Source organism: Delphinus delphis, chromosome 3, assembly GCF_949987515.2.
Source record: "Delphinus delphis chromosome 3, mDelDel1.2, whole genome shotgun sequence".
NCBI classification, from domain to species: Eukaryota; Metazoa; Chordata; class Mammalia; order Artiodactyla; family Delphinidae; genus Delphinus; species Delphinus delphis.
The window spans coordinates 39085736-39106590 of record NC_082685.1 but is presented as its reverse complement, the minus strand read 5'-3'; the positions used below and the strand labels follow the sequence as shown (position 1 = coordinate 39106590).

General features: G+C 39.8%; 1 protein-coding gene across 2 annotated transcripts in view; it reads right to left on the bottom strand.

Annotated features, from left to right (window-relative positions):
- The window catches only part of EBF1 (EBF transcription factor 1), a 398056-nt gene that overhangs the window by 360379 nt on the left and 16822 nt on the right, over window positions 1-20855 (bottom strand). For both annotated transcript variants that reach the window (XM_060008445.1, XM_060008444.1), the window contains 2 exons: window positions 17231-17304; window positions 7700-7768 (listed from right to left, as the gene is read on the bottom strand). In XM_060008445.1, the coding sequence (XP_059864428.1) occupies window positions 7700-7768; window positions 17231-17304 (143 nt within the window). The remainder of the gene's footprint in view (window positions 1-7699; window positions 7769-17230; window positions 17305-20855) is intronic.

The window sequence follows — 20855 nt, the reverse complement described above, 5'->3', positions numbered from 1 at the left end:
GTCCTGATATTGATTAAAGGGGCATTTTTTTAAACCACCATAACACTGACATGAACCAAAATTTGAGAATCTTGCCAAAACACTATACGATACGTATAGTGACCGTGTCCAGATTAAAAATGGACACGTGCAATGTGATTATTATTTTCTCTTTTTTCCCTCTCCTGGCATGAAAAGTGTTAAAGAAAACAATAAAAGGACAAGTTAAGTGTACAGGGTAGGATTTACTGGCATTTACTTTTAATCTATGGCCCTTCACTCTGTAGCTTATCAGGCCTCTGTCAGTCCTTTTTCCTCCTTTATATCTCATGAGGAGCCCCCCCCATGCTGCTACTGAGAGACAGAGCCCAAGTGTCTATAAGCTTTTTGTCAGGTAAAAAGAGAAGAAAAAGGAAAGGAACAAGAGGAAAAGCAAAGCTAAGAGGCATCTATTAGATGTCACTAGGCTTTTGTATTCATGTCAATGATTCAGGATTAGAGTATTTGAAATAATCTTATTGAGAGGAATCAAAAGGCCCACCGAGTGAGAGGCTGCTCTGTAGCATATGGCAAAGGCACGAACAATATCTTATTAAAGATGTGTTGGCTAACACTATTACTTTATATTATATTACAAAACTATTGTGCCTCAAACAGTTAGCAGGATGGTATAGTTACCGAGTGCCATTTTAGAGGTTATTGTGTGGGATCAAGCTATATAATTTGCCAGCTTGTCTAGTTACATCTTTCCAAGTAGGGTTTGGAGGCAAGTTTGGACCTGGAACCAAGCACTTCACCTTCAAAAATAAAAATCCCCAAAGCACACTGAGGATCACTCTGTTCCCACTGAAAGTGGAATATACATTACATGGACGAAACACCAATGGCATTCTCTTCCCCAGAACCAGTTTCATTAAGTTTGCATCATTTACCATATGTGACCCCCTCTCCCCCCATGAAAAATATGCAGGGTTTCTTTTTGGCTTGATTCCCCTCCTCATGAAAAATACACGCACACACAAAAACACACACACACACTCAGCTTCACACATTAGCAGGGTTAAGGCAATTAAAATTCTATTACAATAAGTACTGTAACGTTAAAACCTTCATTTACCTCTGGACAAAAGCTTGTAACTGGAGAAAGAGTTTGCGAGGGAGATTTATCTCCATCTACACACACCTTTAAAGGCAGCAAGCAACCAAAGACAAACCTGTACTGTTCACCATATTTCACTGATTGCAATTGGAGTATTTAGGTCACTTTTATATTGTCCAGGATGGTATACAATTACACGGTTTGTAAAGGGAGGGATGAGATGGTGGGAGGAGAGAGAAGGAAAAATTAATGGTCTATTTCAGATAATACCTGATGCAAATTAAAAAGACCAAAATGCCATCTCTTTATATGCATGGGCCTCTAAACAGAGTTTTTAAAATCTGGTCAATTTTTATTAAAGAGTTTGGTCAGGTGCCTGCACTAAGGAAAAACAAGTAAAATTTATCAATGGAGAGTTGCATTTGGGGAGGGATTTGGGTTTTTTCCCCCATTCTAAGCAATTTATTTTAGAAAAGTGAAAGCATATTTAATATAATGATATATTCTCATCACAAACTGTGCAAAGTTGTTAGATGACACACAGAGGAGTTTGTACTGCTTTTCTGTATTTTTCCAGAACTGTTACAAAAACAAAGTTATGATGACATGGGATTTAAAACCCACACCATGGGCTTGACACCCAGGCCAGTTACACATATGCGCTGCTGATTCTCTGAAGCTCCGTTAAATACATTTCTTGGAAGTTGCTGCCATTATTTCCTTTACAGGAAAACCACTGTTGTTCATTATACGGTGTCTGCAGTAGTATTATACCATGTAAAAGTACTCTGCATTATGATATATTGTCAGCATATTTGCAATCCATTTGAATGTATTCTGGTTGTGTATTTGGGAACAGCTGATAGCAAATGGAATATAGACTGCTATTAGCTGATTGTATTCGTTATGTTCTTTTTTTTTTGTATTCATTATTTTCTTATCACGGTAGCAAACTGCACACAAGTATACAGGCTCATCTCATATTCAGAACGGTATTATCTGATATGTGATAAAATTTAGAATGATAGTCTCTCACATAAGTCTCATCGCTAATAATCACATATGAATTCCCACTGAGAAAACAAATGTTTAAATACGGTAGGATTAATAAACAACCATAAATTCACGCTCAGCGCTGGGTCAGCGCTGCCTTTCCACTTTTGGAAAAACACAAACCTCTCAAACCAACCAAGAGGACAGCAATTATCCTGCCTGCGGCAATTTTAAAGGGTGAATTCCTCCTCCTTTTATTTTAATGGAGCATTCAAAGTTAGGAAATCAGGCAATATAAAAGTCATATCAGAAATCTGAGAAATGCATTGATACCTCTGGTTCCTTGAGCCCTAGATAGCTGTCTGTGCACCTTGCAGAGTGATTATGTTTAGTGGTTGGTCCTTCTAAAAACTGATGAAGACCAAAATAATGAGTTGAAAGGTCAATGAAATAAAGCCATGAAACTCTGACTAAAAGCCTCATCTGCAACTTTAATAAAAGGATGTTTATGTTCATGTTAGTTGAGGACTTTTTTTACAGAAAATAAAGGAAAAACTTTTAGTGAATTTTTAGATTTAAGTTTGATTATAAAGGACAGGGAAATCATTTACTGTCGAGGGAACCTGATGCCTTCACCATTTTAGGATTGTAGATATAGGAATTAGAATATAGCCCACCCTGCTCAATGTTTAAAAATAAACCTCAATTATATTCTAATTCTGAAGTTTTACTATTGTTTTCCTATTATACAAATGAATATATATGTTACATAAACACATCAGGATCGATTTAATCGAGAACTTAGCTTGATGGTAAGACAACACTGCGCTTTTCTGAAAAGTCCTATTACAGCATTTAAACCTCTTAGATGAAGAATGGATCTTAAATAAAATTGTTTCTCTGAACAACTCTGACGTAATTCAACAGGTAAAATGGCCATTCCAATATTTTCACTCCTGAACATTCTATTTCAGACAACAATCGTAAAGAAAACACATTTAGTGTCACCTAGGTGAAAGTGATTGAGTTGTGAAAGATCTTTAGAAAATCCTAGAAAAAGACAAATATACACTTCTTTTTTTCTTTTTAGGAGACCCTTGGGTAAGTGTGGCCTAAAGAGCTAATTCCGAACAGGCTAAATTCTTCATGTTACAAAACTCATGTATTTTTTTTTAAATGTTGCATGTCAGGGCTTACATCTCAAATGTAGATACAGAGATTCCTATAAATGGAAAAGAAAGACAAATCTGTTAAAGCTGCACTAAGCAAACCCAAAATCTTTACAAGGATATTAGTTGGCAGGCTTTAAAAATCCATGTTTTTAATATTGGCCGTGAGGGACCCAAAACTCTCCAGTTACTCAGGCCACATTATATCCCGAAAGGACTATGTCTAAATTCACACAAGACAGGAGAAGATAATTTGAGGAGGAATTTCATCCTTTATTATTTCTATCTATTAAAAGAAAACAGTCCACTTGTCAATTCTCATGATCCACAGCACAAAGAAATGAAGAATTGGGCTCTTATTTTCTCCCTTTATTTAGTGATCCAACTATTTCATCAATCACACTGATCTTAAATTGAAACAAACAAACAAACAAACAAACAAGTATTGAGCCATCCCCTATCCTGTCCTACTGGAAGTAAGTGTACAAATCTGGCCGGAAACTTTAGGGCTCTATGTGAAAGGAATCCTATAGCATACTTGGGAGAAAGAAATGTTTTTGTTAAGACCATCTGTATTCATCCATGTCATTGCTCAAAGGAAAATAAAGAGTTTTGTGAAGCAAATCTAGAATGCACAGTAATCCTAACTAACTAGATAAGGAGTAACAGTCTGCACACTTAATATATTCAGTTCAAGCATTTATAAATAAGTTTCCACATAGAAAATGGAAGTTTTTTTATGAATTCAGAAAAACTGGGTTCCCAATTCAGACTACCCTATGTGACTTTTGTCATTATCATCTTTTCTGATTCTTACAAAGTAAACCTAATTAAGAACCTCCCTCATTAGTCTTCCAGAAAAATTAGCCCAGCTTATGCTAATTACTCCTGCAAAATTTAATAAACTCGTTGAAATGGGAATAGCCTAATGAGGTTTTATTTATTGAACTAAGATAACTCCTATGAAAAAGGTTAGGACACAAGGATATCCAATGTTTTAATAAAACTACAATTTATTCAATTTCTAAACACGAATTTTATTGCAAACCTTTTAAATTCAAATATGAGTTGCTACGCGAATATGTTAAATCAATCTCCACCTTAATCCAATAACTGCAAGTCATTTTTTGCTTTTTACTTTAACAATAATTACCACACATAGCCCTTTACCTCAACGATAATGAAATTTGCTGTTATTAGTTCCTGGTCATCAGGTATTAAACATAACACATTTGACTTTTCCCATGTCTACACAGCCCAGATATCTAGATCATTGGGCACAGCCTGGATTTTTATAATTCTCAATCAAGCCATTTGGCATTAGGCAGAAAAACAACCTGGCAGTCAACTCCACATGCCCACTTTGTACATTTACAGAAATTTTCCTCCAAACTCGTTTGAAGTGACTTGACAAATTGTCACAATCGTAAAAAGAGCTGGGGTCATATTTTTCTTACTTTGTCGCACGCTAATATAAAAGAAGAAAGTAGAAACACATTTTCTAAATCACAGTATATAAATGCTGATTTTGTTAATTTCACTTTTTTGATAGAGTATGCCGACCTGATGTCCCCAAATCACCGGCAGCAAAAAATACAGCCAAAATTTAACACAGAAATAGCTTACCCTGTACCATTGCCGTATGACCAGAAAGCCTCTTCTATCAATCCTATAAATAGTTTTCCTGAATAACCACTGCTAAAAGTCTTTTGACTGATAAAAATAGCACTGTTCTTCCAAAATCCGAAGGACAAGCAAAGGGAACTAAAAATTATTGGTGCCCAAAAGGTGACTGCGTGTTAAACCTATGCTAAATCCTAACACAAGGATTGCCTGTACCCTCAGCTCTATAATTGCACATTGTATGCATCTTGTAAAAACAGTTACTATTGCTACTGAATGCAGGCCCCATAACCTATTTTTACAAAATATGCAGGGATTCGCATCCATAAATCTGAAAGCAAATCAAACCCTAAGCACGTAACACAGATATTATGCAATCGGTAATATAGAATCAAATTGGAAAGTATGAAATTCAAACACGGTTGTCATCATTTTTTTTTCCTTTGCAGCAATTTTATGGAATTGAAAAATCTTTTCTATTTTGCCCTTCCCTGTGTAAGTTCTTTTCCTGTTGTTATTCTCTTCGCTTGTTGTTAAAAATGGAAGTTTCACATATCAGCACAGACAGGACTGGAGCTTTTAAAACCTTTGGCAGACTGAAGGACAAATAAATTCTGAAAACTCAGATGCAAATAAAAATAGCTAAATGGGTTTGTGCATATCAGCTGGCATCACTGCTTGAAAAGACGGTTCACGGGAGACAGTGGCAACAGCCAGCAAATAAACATATGTTGGGACTCATGCAGATACCCTGGGTTTCAGCCGTTTTTCAAGTATCCTTCTCTTAAGAGACCAAGATTGGCTAACACCGTTTTCTACTTTGTCAAACCAAAAAAGAAAAAATGAAAAGGATAAATGTCATGAGTAATATCTCTAAAGCCACCGACAGTATAAAGTGCATACTTATTTTGCCTAAATTGTTTGAACTACCCCAGCCAAGAAAAGGTTTTAAGTACCCTACTGGGACAGATGCAAGGCGGCAACAATAGAAGCCACACTAATGCAATCCAGGTAACACAATCCTGTTTCAAAAACACGGGCCGGGCTAATTACAGCGCTGCTGAGTCAAGTTTCTTATGCCATCGCAACCCACAGAAACAGGTCAAAATCAAATGTTATTCAAACCACAGTCATATCAACCTTCTATATCAGAGTCACGGCTTAAAACCAAACGAAGAACTTAAAAGCTTAACCCATTCAAAAGCAAAAAAAAAAAGTGTTTTCATTGCGGGTGGCAAAGTAAGGTTCTTATCATCTGAACCAAAAGAAACCGTGTGGCAGAACCGAATGTTGATAGTTTCAAAGTTTGGGGGAATATTTGGGCTGGTCCTTTGATCAGAACACTTTCTTTTTGATAGAAGAGTAAAATCTGCTTAAAATAACAAATGGCATTTTGAAGAGAGGTATTTAAGTGAAACAAACAACAAAGGTTATATTTATTTTTTATCTTATTCATTTGAAGATTTATCTGCCATTGCAGAAAAAAGAAATTACATAATGGCATGTCTGCTTTTGTAGATAAACATGCTATGCTAATTCTATAGGCAGCACACAACTTCATTACACACTAAACCGTTGATGTTTCAAACTTTGAATCGAAGATATTAATCGTCACTTATCAAGCAAAGATATATGTCTTTGGTGAGTATTAGTGAAAGATATTTAGTTAAAATACCTGATTGAAATGTAAGTTTTATAAAGCTACTTGGCAATCAAAATTGGGTTTAAGCCTGAAGAATCACATAAGTCAAAATCAACAACCTATGTTTTGTCACAAATTACAGTAAAGCAAACACTTTTTCAGTCAACTGAAAAATGACAGAGCAAGCCTCCAAAAAGTAAAGAATTGGAAAGACAGATGGGTGGGCGGGGCAGGGGGGAGGTGTCAAAAATCATTATTACCAAACCCCAAAAGGGACTTTTGTTCAGCTGTTGATTTCCTCAATGAGGGATCAGTCAGTCTTACCTGCAAGACTCTTCCAGCTAACGGAGGGTGCTAGCTCTTGTCCTAGCTGACAACTGACAGTATCTATAAACCTTCCAGGCCATTTAACTCCCAATGAGTAATGCTATGTAACAAATGGTTTATTATACATGTTTCCATACAATGAATTTCAATAATTAAAATATAAAACGAATATTTGGAATGCAACTTTGCATAATCTGTGCACACACTGACTCAAAATTGCGCCGAACAACTAAAACAGATTTATTGTTCTACAGTGATTTACTTGGTCATGTCAGATTAGTAATATGGATCTGTTTAAAAACACAATAATTAAGACAAGCAGGATAAATTAATCAACTACAAGGCAGCGTGAGCTACAATCAAACACGGGAAATTACTGTAGAATATCTTGGTTCACAGATCTCTTTAAAACTGCTTTTATGCATAAATAAAACCTTAAAATGTAGATGGATTGCGTCCAACAGAACTACTGTAGCTAAAAGTGATAATGATTCAAACATTTTTCAAATAAAAGTTAAATATTTATAAGCACCCAACCACATTTCATAAATCACAAACTATTATTATTTTATTTCTGAAGCTTCCTGGCACAGCGTGAGGACTGAGCCACAGAAAGGCAAGAAAGAAGAAAATATGCCTTTAGGAGCGTGAATCAGACACAAAACTGGAGCAATCCAAGAAAACAGGCCTCCAAAGAACATCCCATATGGCTTTCCCAGGAATCGCAATAGCTCGGCGCAGCTGAAGTCATGACCAACAGGCAAATTTCGGCCACATGCCTTCCTAACCCTCACCCATGAGCCACGCAAGACAGGTGTTTCATTATAATGAGGAAAAAGAACCGAGAGAAAGTAGAGCGGTCCCTACCTGTCAATTATCACTGGATCTGAGGGAGTCTCATTTCGGTTGCCACAGCTTTTCTTGTCACAACAGCGGCTATGGAGCAAAAGCAAGAGGATTTAGTACAACCATTACCATGTAAAATCATCATTTAGGCAGACAGAAGGTTCAAATTGCTGGGTTGCAAATGCTAGAATTACCACAAAGCCATACCTGGCAATCAACGGATCCCTGAGACAGAACGTTCTATTTGGGTCACCTATGGGTTAATGGCCAGGCTTAACCTCTCCCTGCACAAAGGAGGGAGGGAGAGGGACTCCCACAGAGTGAGGACTGACAGCCCTAAGATGGGGTCTTCCCATCACTGCCCGCAGGATTGGAAGAGTTCACTGTGAAATGCATTATTATTACATCTACCCAATGAGAATATTCAGGGTTGTGGGTGGCTTAAACACTCTTCCCTCAAGATCACACTAATTGTGTGGAACGCGTCAATAATGAGGTATGAGTGATTTCTCCCCCTCCAGTCATTTTGTATTAAATGGATTCCTTTTTCTTCTCCTTCCTCTTTTATGGGAGACGTTTCCGTCAACCACAACCTTCCCCAAATCCTAAAACTGTAACTGTTTGCTTTTGAACCATGTTCAGAATGTAAGAATAAAAGTACAACACAATAATCGAGACAAAGAGGCAAGATAAAAGAAAATAGAGATCCACACATCCTCTGGCTTTTGTGCCCTGCTCTGGTCACTGTGCAAGTTTCCTGGAAGCATTTAGGACAGTTGCTCCAAAGCCTGGCAAAAGCCTGGCAATGGACACTCTTTATTAGGTCAGAGAAAAGGCAGACGTGGGCAAGTAAAGCACCTACTATCAAAATCCCACCCCATGTGTGACCTTAAAGTTGACAGTTTTTTCTTAACCTGAGATGCTTCTAAAAAGTGAAAAATCAGGGTTTTTGAAAACTACCCATGGTCAGTGGAAAACTATCCATCTGAGACTTGTTTGCAAATAAGAAATGTGTCCACTGGCCAGTCTACACCCAAGGGCACACTATAAAAGCACGTATTTGATCAGTCAAGGAGGTGAGGGAGTTATCCAAGCATTATACATTGCCTTGCACCACAATATGCACTTTTCTCCCTCTCGCTTACACAGGCACGCACGCACACACACAAACATACACACAGACTCATTCGACTTAGTGAATCATAGAGCCTAAATTTAGAGAGCTGCTAGAGAGAAACAAACACTGAACTTCATTTTCAGGACCCAGAAATATATGCCCGCACAGGGAGTCTTTCAGCAAAGTTAGGAAGTCTCTCTTCTGGCTGTAACTATATCTCTGAAAAGAGAATCAGCTTCCATATTTGGTGCTCATTCGATTTGCTTCTCGTATCTTCAGAAAACAACAGCAAGAATTGTATCTCCTTTGTCAAAGCCCCAGCTAAAAACCATGCCACTCCCTTAAGAGCCTTTCCTTTTCTGATTTAGAGGAAACTATTTCCTCCAGGCCTGAGTTCTGCTATACTAGTACTTTGGGGATAGAAAGCGCAAAGGATTCCAATACCTAAGATGAAGAAACAAGGGAATGAGGAGTACAGTCTTTGAAATGCATACAAAAGATAATAATAATTTACAAACTAAACTCCATCCTCCCTGAACTCTGCTCCCCTGCACCTACATCTCAAGGGCTTTGCCAGAAGAGCACAGTGGTTAAGCACACCGACTCTGGAATCCGAGTGGCTTGTGGCAGCTGGAGCAAGGTATTCCACCTCCTGGAGTCTTAGTTTCCTCATGTGTAAAATGGGGCGATTGTGGTACCCACCTCTAAGTGTGAGGGCTCAGATCTCCAAAAGCAGCCCAGGGACAGAGCCCAGGTCTTTTCCCAGGGATAAAAGCAATGCATGGGAAGGCCTATTTCTCCTTTCTATTTTCCATTTGCTCCTTTCTTTTTCAAAACAGCGACTGGGCAAATCCCCATTGGTCAAACCCTCACCATTGTCCTGCCTGGACTGAATGCCTTCCAGGGACTCTTCCAACTCACCTGATGATAATTTCAGACTAGAATCTACATCTCAAGACAATGTGATTCTCTCCCTCCTCACTGCCATCACCCTCATCTGAGTCACTTTCACTTTCTCGCTTTAACTCCTGCAGTGGCCTCCCACCTGGTCTCTCTGTGTCTACTCTTCACCTCCCCCATGACAGCCACAGTGATCTTTTCAAAATGTCAACTGGACTGTGTCACTTTACCGCCCAAGACCTTTTAATGGCTTCCCACCACACTGAGAATACATCTATGGCCAGACCACCTCCCAGTCTCCTGTCACTCTCCTCCAACTTGCCAAGCTGCAGCCTCACTGGCCAATTTCAATCTCTCTAATGGGCCACGCTCAGTCTGACCTCAGGCCCAGGTCTGGGCAGGCCTCCAGGCTTGGACTGCTCTTCATCCAAGCCCTGCCTGGTTAGCCAGCCTCTACCCCCTCTTTGGGCCTCAGCCTCTGAGCTTCTTCCTTCCTCAGAGAAGCTAGCCCTGACACTTGATAGGTTCCTCTGGTTTTTCCTTTCAGGGCATGAAACACAAAGCAAATTATATACTTACATATATATTTGCATTTTTTTTGGTCACTGTCTCCTCTCACCCCCTCCCCTACTAACTCATGTGCTTCATAAAGGAACACACTGTCAATTTTATTTACCTAAGGAGTAGCATAAGGCCTGGGACAGAATAGAGAAGCTCAAATATTGGTTGGTGGATTGGATAACTTCATGAATGAATGTAATGTACTGGGGAAAATACAATCCAAGAAAATAGGAAGGTAGCAGATACAGGAAGCCAAGCTGACCCTCTGAGCAGACACTGCTGAGGAAAGGAACGTTCACCTCCATCCCACCCCATACACCAGACCACCTCCCCAAGCAAGGGCCACACTGGGCCTCAGATATGCCCTGTGCCTTAAGCACTGTCTTCATCCCCTTAAAATAAAAATGCCCTGGAGTGCAGCCAGCTGAATCGAAGCACAGCCTAAGTGAGAACCACCCCTCTCTGCTGTGCCCCAAGGGACCCAGGGAAAAAAGCAGATGCGAAGAACAGAAGTGTATAGGACTAATAGAATAGGAATAAAATAGGAATAACGAAGAAAGGAAAACAGACTAAGGGCTGGAGGTCACTTATCATTTATAAAACCCTATACAAAGTATGAAAAATAGCCCAACAGGTTTCCTGCTTTCCTGCCTCTCAAGTCATGTCACTGCATCACGTAGTCATCATCCCCAAAACGGGATTCTTGGGCTCTGCTCTGCGTCTGGAGTGGCAACAAAACAGTGTCTACAGTTTAAGCCCACTTTTAAAATATATTCATATACACATATACATATATGTGTGTGTACATATATACATGTAAATATGGAACTTGTGCAGCATTAAAAAGAACGAAGGTGGGTTTGTACACACCATCACGTAAAGAAGTTTGTACACGCCATCTACATCATATTATGACCTGAGAAAGCCAAGCTGCAGAATAGTATGTACGGTATGGTCCTACTTCTAGGAGAAAAAAAGGAAAGACTGAGAGAGAGGAAGGGAGTGAGGGGAAGAGACAAATAGTCTCACAAGCCAGTTCACACCCTCACTTCACTCAAATTTCTGCACAAAATGACAGCCTGCAGAAGCCCTTCCCTGACTACCCCCAGAGCTCTCTAGCCCCTCAGCCTGCTTCACTTTTCTTCCTAGCACTCATCACATTGTCTTTTATATTTGTCTTCTTATTTATTGTCTGTCTTTGAGTACAAGGGTCTTAGACTGTTCTGTTCATCCCTGAGTCCCCAGCAACTAGAACAGAGTGTGGCACACAGTAGGCCCTCTGGAAGTATTTTTTGAATGAATGAATAGAAACTTCAAAGAAATAGCCTATAAGGAGTGGAATAAGTGGGGAAGTATAGAGGATATATATTTTATTTCTGTACTCCTGCAGTCTTCTGCTTTGTATTGCAATATTATTTTCCTATTAAAAGACTAAAAATCAACTGCAAATTGGGGAAGGAAGGTCTTCCTTTAGGCTGAGCTGGCATCTAACCCCATAAAGCTCCCTAGTTCTAACCCAGAGCCAAGCAGAGCAAGGACCTGTCTTCCTTCCCTGTGATGGTCTTTCTTGCCTTCTCTTTCCTCCCTTCTCCAAGCTGAACTGCTCCCTATGTCCCTCTACTGAACTCAGAAGGACTGAGAAAGGTGGGTACCAACCAGCACCATACACAAGGCAGGCATTAAGCAAGAAGGACAGAATGAAGGGAGAACAGATTCACTTGTGTTTAAGGCAGGAGAGGTCTCGGGTGAAACAATACAGTACCTGGAACAACAGATGCAAGAGCACTTCAAGGGAAAAGTTACCAGGTTAACAGAAGAAATCACAGTGCCAATCATGTCCTCATTACTGTGTGACTGATGGATCTTCATCCCTTCAAATGCTGTTCTTTAGACTCCTACTGTGTTTGTCAGGCACTGCACCAGGCACAGACCTGGCATTTGCTTCCTAAAGCAGGAATCTGTCAGGGGGCTTGGAGTTTCCTCATTTGCTCTGTCACAGGGCAGGATTCCCACTACTTCACATCCCTTCGCAACCTGCAACCCAAGTGGCAGGAGAGCAATGTGGCCCATCACTGGAGTGGGGACCCATCACCCGGTGTCCTACGTACACTGTGGACTCAAAACAGCAGCCCTTTCCCCAGCAAGATTGTGCATCCCTCGGACAAGCTAGTCCAGGGAAAAGCAAGCTTGTGAGTTTCTTCCTTAGCAGCATGACACAGGTGGCATCTCTCTAGTGCACTGACACATGGCTTCATAAATCATGGCAAGAAACATATACTTGTTTCCTGGTCACGAGGCCTGCAGATCCTCATCTTAGGGACATGGAACGTCTTCCCATAAGTAGAGGTTCTCTCAAGTGGAGGAAAGCATCAGCTCCATCTCTAAGCCTTACAACAAAAAGCAAGATTATCTTACCCATTTAGCCAAAGTGGCTGGAGAATGAGATATATGAGTTATCTGAATAGTCTGATTAATAGTAATAAGCTCATTCTTTCCCTCAGTTAACCAACTTAAGTTTTTCCATTCTTTAAAAAAAGACACACTCCTTCTTTTCTCTTGAGTTGGTTTCTTCACTGTCCAACTGTCCCCTTGCCAGAGTTGCCGTCACTCCTTGCCACCTGAACCCCATAAAAGCTGGCTTCTGGGCCTTAGCGCCAACTTGAATGTCCTCTCTTGAAGTTCACCAGTGACTTTCTGGTGCTTTTCTCAGTATTCAAGTCTATCTGGATCTCCCTACACTTATTACATGGATGGCTCCCAGACTTTGAAACACCCTCCTTTTATTTCTATGCTCTGTATGCTCAAGGTTCTTTTTCCTAATTCTCGAACACACTAAATGAGATTGTTGCCCAAGGATGTATCCATGGCCTCTTCTCTTTCTATTCACCTATCCTTGTCAATCCCACGTAAGCCCATAGCTTTACTTTGCACCTTTGAGAAAAGACCTCAGAAGTTGGTGATCCTTCGCCCTGACTCTCTGCCCAGCTCCAGGCCAAAGGCCCACCATCTGTAGACCTCTCCCCAGAGAAATCCTGCCTGGACTGCCAACAAATGGACCAAAATACTCCTTCATGCACCCTCTAAAATCCAGGTCCTGTTTCACCTTCCTCCCAATCCCTGCAGCTAAAACCCACCTTTCTCTGAGCAGCTGTGGTCTTTGGCCTCACCTCTTATCCCTGTCTACCCTTTCTACACTGCTGTCTAGTTATCTGTTTTATGAGTCTCATTCTCCCAGGCTAACCTGTCAGCTCTCCTATTATAGGGGCCAGTCCTCTTTGGCTCTTCATTCCACTGTGCTTTGCACATAGTACGTGCTAAAAGAATGAATGAAAATATCCTTAACAGCACAGCTAGAATGAACAAAGCATGTTAACATTTTAGTAGACACTTCCCTTCCTTTCAATATTCTCTTGCCGTCTTTCCCTTTGAGCAACTCTGTGCCAGGTACTTAACTAGGCACTGCAGATGTTGCTACTACTGCTCCCACTACTTCCACTGCTTCTATTAATATCAATACTAATACTACTGCTGCTACTATTAATAATGACAATAGACATTCGGCACTTACTATGTGTCAGGTACCATGATAAGCATTTATCGGGATTACAGCATTTAATCTTAACAACCACCCTATGAGAGAAGTAATAGTTTCTCCCCACGTCACACATGGGCAACTAAAGCAGAGAGGAAAACTGGGTAACTTCTTTGTCTTCAAGGAGCTCTTAGTCCAGCAAAGAAAGACAGGCCTTGGACACACAATTACAATGTGCTGCATGCTATGAAGGAAAAGCGCAGGATATCACAGGAATGAATAATAAGGGGACCTCGCTCAGGCCAACAACCAGGAATGCGTAAGTGGGAATCTAAAGGAAAAAAAGGAGAATACACCAGCCAAAAAGGAAGGAAGAACAAGCCATATCAAGGAACCAGGCTAGCCCTGGGAGCTCATGGTCCGCAAGATGTTAGGCACTGACAGTGGGGAAAAAATGCCTTCCTAAATACAGCACCCATCCCCTGCAATTGTCCTGTTCACTGGAAAGGGAGAAAATCTGTTTTGCCCTGCCTGGGGGGCTAGGAACTGGACACACCTACCAAGTAGAGTTCGTATTTTCCATTCACATTTTAAACACAGGATGTGGAGATGCATTTATAATCAAATGCTTTGTGGAATGAATCCTGCTTCTAAAAATCCTTCATTGGGCCATACTTTTTAAGAGCTTAATCACCAAGTATTAGCAAAATGTAATAATGATGATTGGTATAATAAATTCCAGTTTACCAAAAATGCAGAACCTCTCCCAGAATTCCATGGAAAGAGTTTTATGCCATCAAGTCAAAGGGGTTTTGTCTCAAAGAGAGACAATAATAACAATCCCATGGCAGTAAGTCCTTTAGACAGCTCATGCAATAGGGTTACCCTCTCAACAGAACAAAACTGATTTTTTATAATTTGTAACCACCTAATACACAATTCCCTGGTGTTTATTTTTTTTCTTTTTTCTTTGATGACAACAAAACAGAATCATCCCAAGCCCTTTCCTGTCGATCTAAATTCTCTGTGTCTCCTTCACCCGTAGCTCCAACATACTATAAATATACCTCTTTTGTGACATAAATGCAAAGTTTTATTGTGCCGTTAGCCTTGATAGAAAGCACTGCAGAAAGTTGTTTAGAAATTAAATATCTAAAACAACCTATTTTAAAATCCAGGGCCCTCACTATTTCATGTCTGCAGTGAAGAAATTTCATCTGGGGGAGAGCAAGCTGTCTTTCACACCATATGGTTAATGGTGGTGCATAGCAATTAGCCAGGCTGATTAATGGTGAACAGACTCTAATTTTATGCTTATAATTGAGCCTGCATTTGCACCCCTGGTGCAAATTCAGCACATCCCAACTTCCACTTACAACCGGCAAGAAATCAAGAGAAATAGGATGGTGTGGAAAGTGAGAATTTTTTTCCTAAAGCCCCCTAAAGAGCATCAGATTTGCAATTTAAAAGACTGTTAGCCACACAATAGATGACAGGCTTGTGTAATAGGGTCATGGCGGCCTTGTAAACAAACAGTACCCCTTACACATCTATAGGCAGCCAGGAAAACCATCATCTGTAGCATTAGCAGGATGACATTTTGAATATGGCTCTTCCCTCTTAGCCATGCAGTACAAACATCATTTGCCTTCAGTGGCTTGAGAATTTTATTTTTTGCTATTTTTATGTTTCTAAAATATAGAAAGAACGTCAGCAGTAAAGCACATCAACCAGCATCATAAAGTACTTTGGACCAATGAATTTCCAGAACAAGAAAAATATAAATTGCATTAACAGAGTGTAGGCTTGTGTGTGAAAGGCATAATATATCTTAAGTATCTTAAGAATAATTTCTAGCATAGTCCAAACAAGTACAGATATGAGATGCAAATCTATGATTTATAGATATTAGTTGGCCTATTGGTTGAGATCCATCTTCCTGTCTCCTGTTTGCTGGAATCACATGGAACAGAATACGGAAAATTCATTCTATCAACATGCTAATTGTGGGAAGACGAAATAGAGATATGGCTGGAAAAATAGTAATACGAAGGAGGTCTTTTTTTAATGCTTTTCAAAATGATTTTACTCATTTTATTCTGAAGAGCGCAGCTCAGCTTTAGCTGTGCAATTGTTGTATACAGTATGACACTAATTTTGCCTAATAATATCTTCTACGAAATCCATGACCATATTTTTGGATTTTGTTGCTGCTTTAAAGTTAGAGAGAAGCAACCTGTTTTCGGAACAATTAACAAGTTTTACAAATCACTAAAGTGAAAACTTGTGAAACTCCTGTATATTTTAGAATAATATATTCGCAGAATGTTTTTTAAAAAGGAGAAAAAGAAATTTTTACATACATATTACAGATATAGAAGAAGTTACTACTTGGGACTTCACTAAGGAAACACATTAATCTCTTTTCTATCTTATTTCCACCTGTAGAGTTTTCAGATTGCTTTCCCCGCAAGTCTGCGGGCAGCAAATAAACCCACCCATGCCGAAGCAGCAGCTGAAACTCCTAAATGGTTTGGTCAGTAACAGTCAGGAGCCAAGCATGCTTTGTGCCAGGAGAGCCTGCGTGGCTAACAAAGCAATTAGTAGCCCTTCCCTGATGCAGAGTGTCATCGTCATGCTTTATCCAATTACTCAGAATATATCAGAAGCAAAGTGCCAGTGTTATTTTACAAAGAATTAGAATCCTAAACTGCAAGTTACAAGGCTGTTCTCTGGTTTACTCTCTCCCATGTGGAGGGTTGGCTGAGGCCATGGAAGTGAATGTGGTCTGCTTGCCTGGTTTCAAACGTAGCTTCAGACAAAAATAAAGATACTCATTTGTGGACAACATGAATGTTTATACCTTTCAGTGACTCATCTTTGCCATCCTTCCAAAAGCTCACTACATTTAAGAAATGTTATCTACATTGTCATAGTTATATAAAAGGTAACTAAGATTAAGAGATCAGATGTTGGGTTGGTGTGGGGAGGAATGATGCCTATGTACGGACGGTCACATTGTTAAGTGGAAGAATTAAAAAGGGGAACTATAACTTTCAAGTCTTATCCAAACAGAGGTTTCTGCTGACCTCAATAGAACTCTTATTTTACTAGCAATGCAGTTGAGCACATATATTAACACTAGAAGGGTTATACTGTATTTTACTCAATTGAAAGGAAAAAGGAGAGGGCACTGCTTTGTGTCCATTAACAATGCGATATCAAAATTGGAACGTTTGTTTTTTAGGATGAAATCTAATAAATAATTGAGAACCACTGTGATGCCTGACACTTTACTACCAAATACTCACATCTAACAGTTTTTAGATTGTCTAACAGAAGATAAACATATACCCAAAAATAAACCTGAATTCACCTAGATTTGAGATACAAATTCATCTTCTCTTTGCTAATTAAAGGGAAAGAAAAAGGTATTTCTTACCTGCACATGATTTCGTGTGTGAGCAACACTCGGCACATTTCTGGGTTCTTGTCTTGGCCTTCATACACTATGGCCTGTAAACAAAGGCATGATTTGAGCTAAGAATGGAACCAAGTAGCAGAGGACAAACTACCACAGTCAAATTCTTGACCATTCACCACTGCCGCAAGGCCAATTAGCTTTCAGAGCCAAAGGCCTCACTGGGCTGATTGTTTTAAGACAGTTGTTAAGGATCAACCCAAATTGAGTGGAAGGGGATATGTTCCTCTCTGTCCCATCAACCTCCTTATTATAACGCACATCTTTGGATCCTTGTATGAGATGGGCTTCTGTCGTCAAGACAACCACAATTCTCTCTTCAATTCAGAATAAAAATAAATCTAATCAATGGGGGAGGAAAAACCCAGAAGGCTTAGCAGATTGAGATACTAGTGATTTAAAATATAGAAAAACACATGGATTTTATTTTTAAATGATTCGTATTTGTCGCCTCATTTTACTACTTCCAACTCCAACATGTAATATTCTAGAGGTAAGTAGTAGAAAACAAGTGAGGGTATGGTTAATGAGTCCATTCACTGTCTTGAGATGATTCATCCATCAGGGGAAATCCTTCCTGCCTACAGGTTGAAAACATGTGCTCTCTGGGGTGTATAACCACCCAAACAGTAATACTCGCCCGCATATGCGGGGGGACAGGCAGGGTTGGGGCAGGGGGAGTTAAGCCATAGTTATCTCCCTCAACTAAGAAGAATTACATCTGACTCTCAAAATTTGGAGTCCCAAACCACCTCACCAGCCAAGATGTTTTTGTCTGTTTTTAGTAATATGTGTACAAACATTTTCCTTAAGGTCACCAGGAAGTTTCCTTGAGACCTCTGCTTACTGGAAGATCTACATGTTAACACCTGGGCCAAAGAAAAGCTCACAGCTATGGATAGAGCAGGGCTCTGCATGGGGATACATTTTAACTAACTTAACAATGTAGCACTGCATAGTACTAATATAACACAGCTGCAAATTGTTAACAAAATTACTTTCACACATTCAGATAACTCTCAATTTCTTGGTGATGAAACTACTTAAGTTAACCAGAGACTATCCTTTTTTTATAATACACAGAAACTGCAGTAACTAACTTATAGTTGGCTAGAATGTGCTTGTTTATGAACCTGAGACTTTTAGAACTGTAAATGATGGAGGATAGCTTATGACACTATGTGTGCAGACCTGCAGACCTTCAGAGCAGGCTCTGACTTTTTTACCTAACTCCATTACAAAACAAAAATTGCAACAAATTTAAAAATGACAGAAAGTACCTGCATGGGCTTCCCTGGTGGCGCAGTGGTTGAGAGTCCGCCTGCCGATGCAGGGGACACGGGTTCGTGCCCTGTTCCGGGAAGATCCCACATGCCGCGGAGCGGCTGCGCCCGTGAGCCATGGCCGCTGAGCCTGCGCATTCGGAACCTGTGCTCCGTAACGGGAGAGGCCACGGCAGTGAGAGGCCCGCGTACGCAAAAAAAAAAAAAAAAGTACCTGCATAAGGAGAAAACATTTTCTACCATTGGGCCATCAAAAGCATTTATATGGTTAGCCTGTTATAACCCTACATTTTTTTTTTCCCCCTTACGCGGGCCTCTCACTGCCGTGGCCTCTCCCGTTGTGGAGCACAGGCTCCGGGCGCGCAGGCTCAGCGTCCATGGCTCACGGGCGCAGCCGCTCCGCGGCATGTGGGATCTTCCCGGACCGGGGCACGAACCCGTGTCCCCTGCGTCGGCAGGCGGACTCTCAACCACTGCGCCACCAGGGAAGCCAACCCTATATTTTTTAATGTTTTATTTTGCCATAATTTTAGATGTACAGAAAAGTTGTAAGGATATATAAAGAATTCCAAGATACTCTTTCCCAGGTGCCTCAAGAGTTTACATTTTAGTAAATTTGCTTTATTCTTCTTTCTTTCTCTATTTTCTTTTCCTGAACCATTTATTAGTTAACTGCAGACATGCCCTAAATACTTCAGTATGTATTTCCTTAAAACAAGGAATTATCTTACATAACCATAGCACAATTATCTGAATCACAAAATTAACATTGATACAATACAATAATCTAATCTAAACATCTGAGGTTCACCAAATACCCAATAATGTCCTTAATAGCAAACAACAACAACAAAACCAATACCAATCACTGCATTCAGTTGTCATATCTCCTTCAATAAGGAATATTCCTGAGTCTTTGTATTTCATGACATTGACATTTTTGAAGAATATAGGCCAGATATTTTGTAGAACATCCTCAATTTGGGTTTGTCTAATGTTTCCTCAGACTTAGACTAAAGTTATGTAATGCAGGGCCAGAATACCACAACCATGACGCTGAGTTCTTCTCCCTGTATCACATCACACTGTCAACTCGTTCCACTAATGCCAGTAAACTCTGACCATTTGGTTAAGGGGGTGCCTGCCACCCGTCAGAGAGCACAGCCGGATTTGTGTACTGTAAACTTACTACTCACTTTAAGTAATTCATAACTATCTTCTGGGGAAATCATCTAGATTATGTTAACATCATATTATGACTTAAATTTTCACCCATTAGTTTTAGCATGCACTGATGATGCATTCCTGCAATCTTAAAAGACCTTTTATATACCCAGGAAGTTGCTTTACTCGAGAAAATGCATTAAGTAAATTGAAAATGTTTTCAAAACCAAAACTTGTATCTGCCTGCTTTATTTACTACAATCACTGCTTTAAAAAATCAGAGACACTGTAAATAACTGATTAGATCTCATACATGGTGCTAAAAATTCTGTTATGCATTTCTGAGAAATCCTATTATCACTACCATTTTGTGTGTTCTCTTAATACCCCTGAAAACCTGTTTCAACTTTAGTTTTCTGTCATGCTAAACTAATTCAAATAACTTGGTGAATAAAATTCATAGGTATTAATGGGGTTTTCCTTCCTGTTTAAAAAAAAAATTGGTTTTGGGAGGAGAAAGGAGTATCAATTACATCAGACCTTCTCATTTTGACTCTTTCTAGATAATACCAATATTATTTTTTACTGAGGCTGCTGGTTCCGCTGAAATCAGTGGGCCCATGATGATACTCAATTAAAGATATGCTGCAGTGAAAATATGTTGACACCCCCCCAAACAGTAGATGACCCATGGTCTCCCAGGTATCCCATGTTTTTGTCTTTGGTGACTGGACATCATTTGTTGAAGGCCCATGGCCTCCGTAATACATGTCTATCAAATGTCAACCTGCCACTTCGCTTCTGGCAGCAGAGTCAAAATGGAGAATCTTCTCTACATCAAGCATAGAAAAATGAAAGCATGAGTCTGGATTTGCTCAGAAATAGTTAAACTCTGGGGACGGAAGGAAGCATGAAGTTTCTTCTGTCCCTTTCCTTGGGGCCTCAGCAGAACAATACTTTTCAGCACATAAACACAGATGAAGAAGTGCTTGCTGCTTCTGTGACTTCTGAAATAAAAACAAGTGAAACAGAGTCTTCTCCCTCTCCTAAGGAGTAGAACTAAAATTCTGGAAATAGAGTAATCTAGAACCTCAGTGTAATAAAGTTAGCTACACAGTGAAACTCTGTCAAAGGCAGCT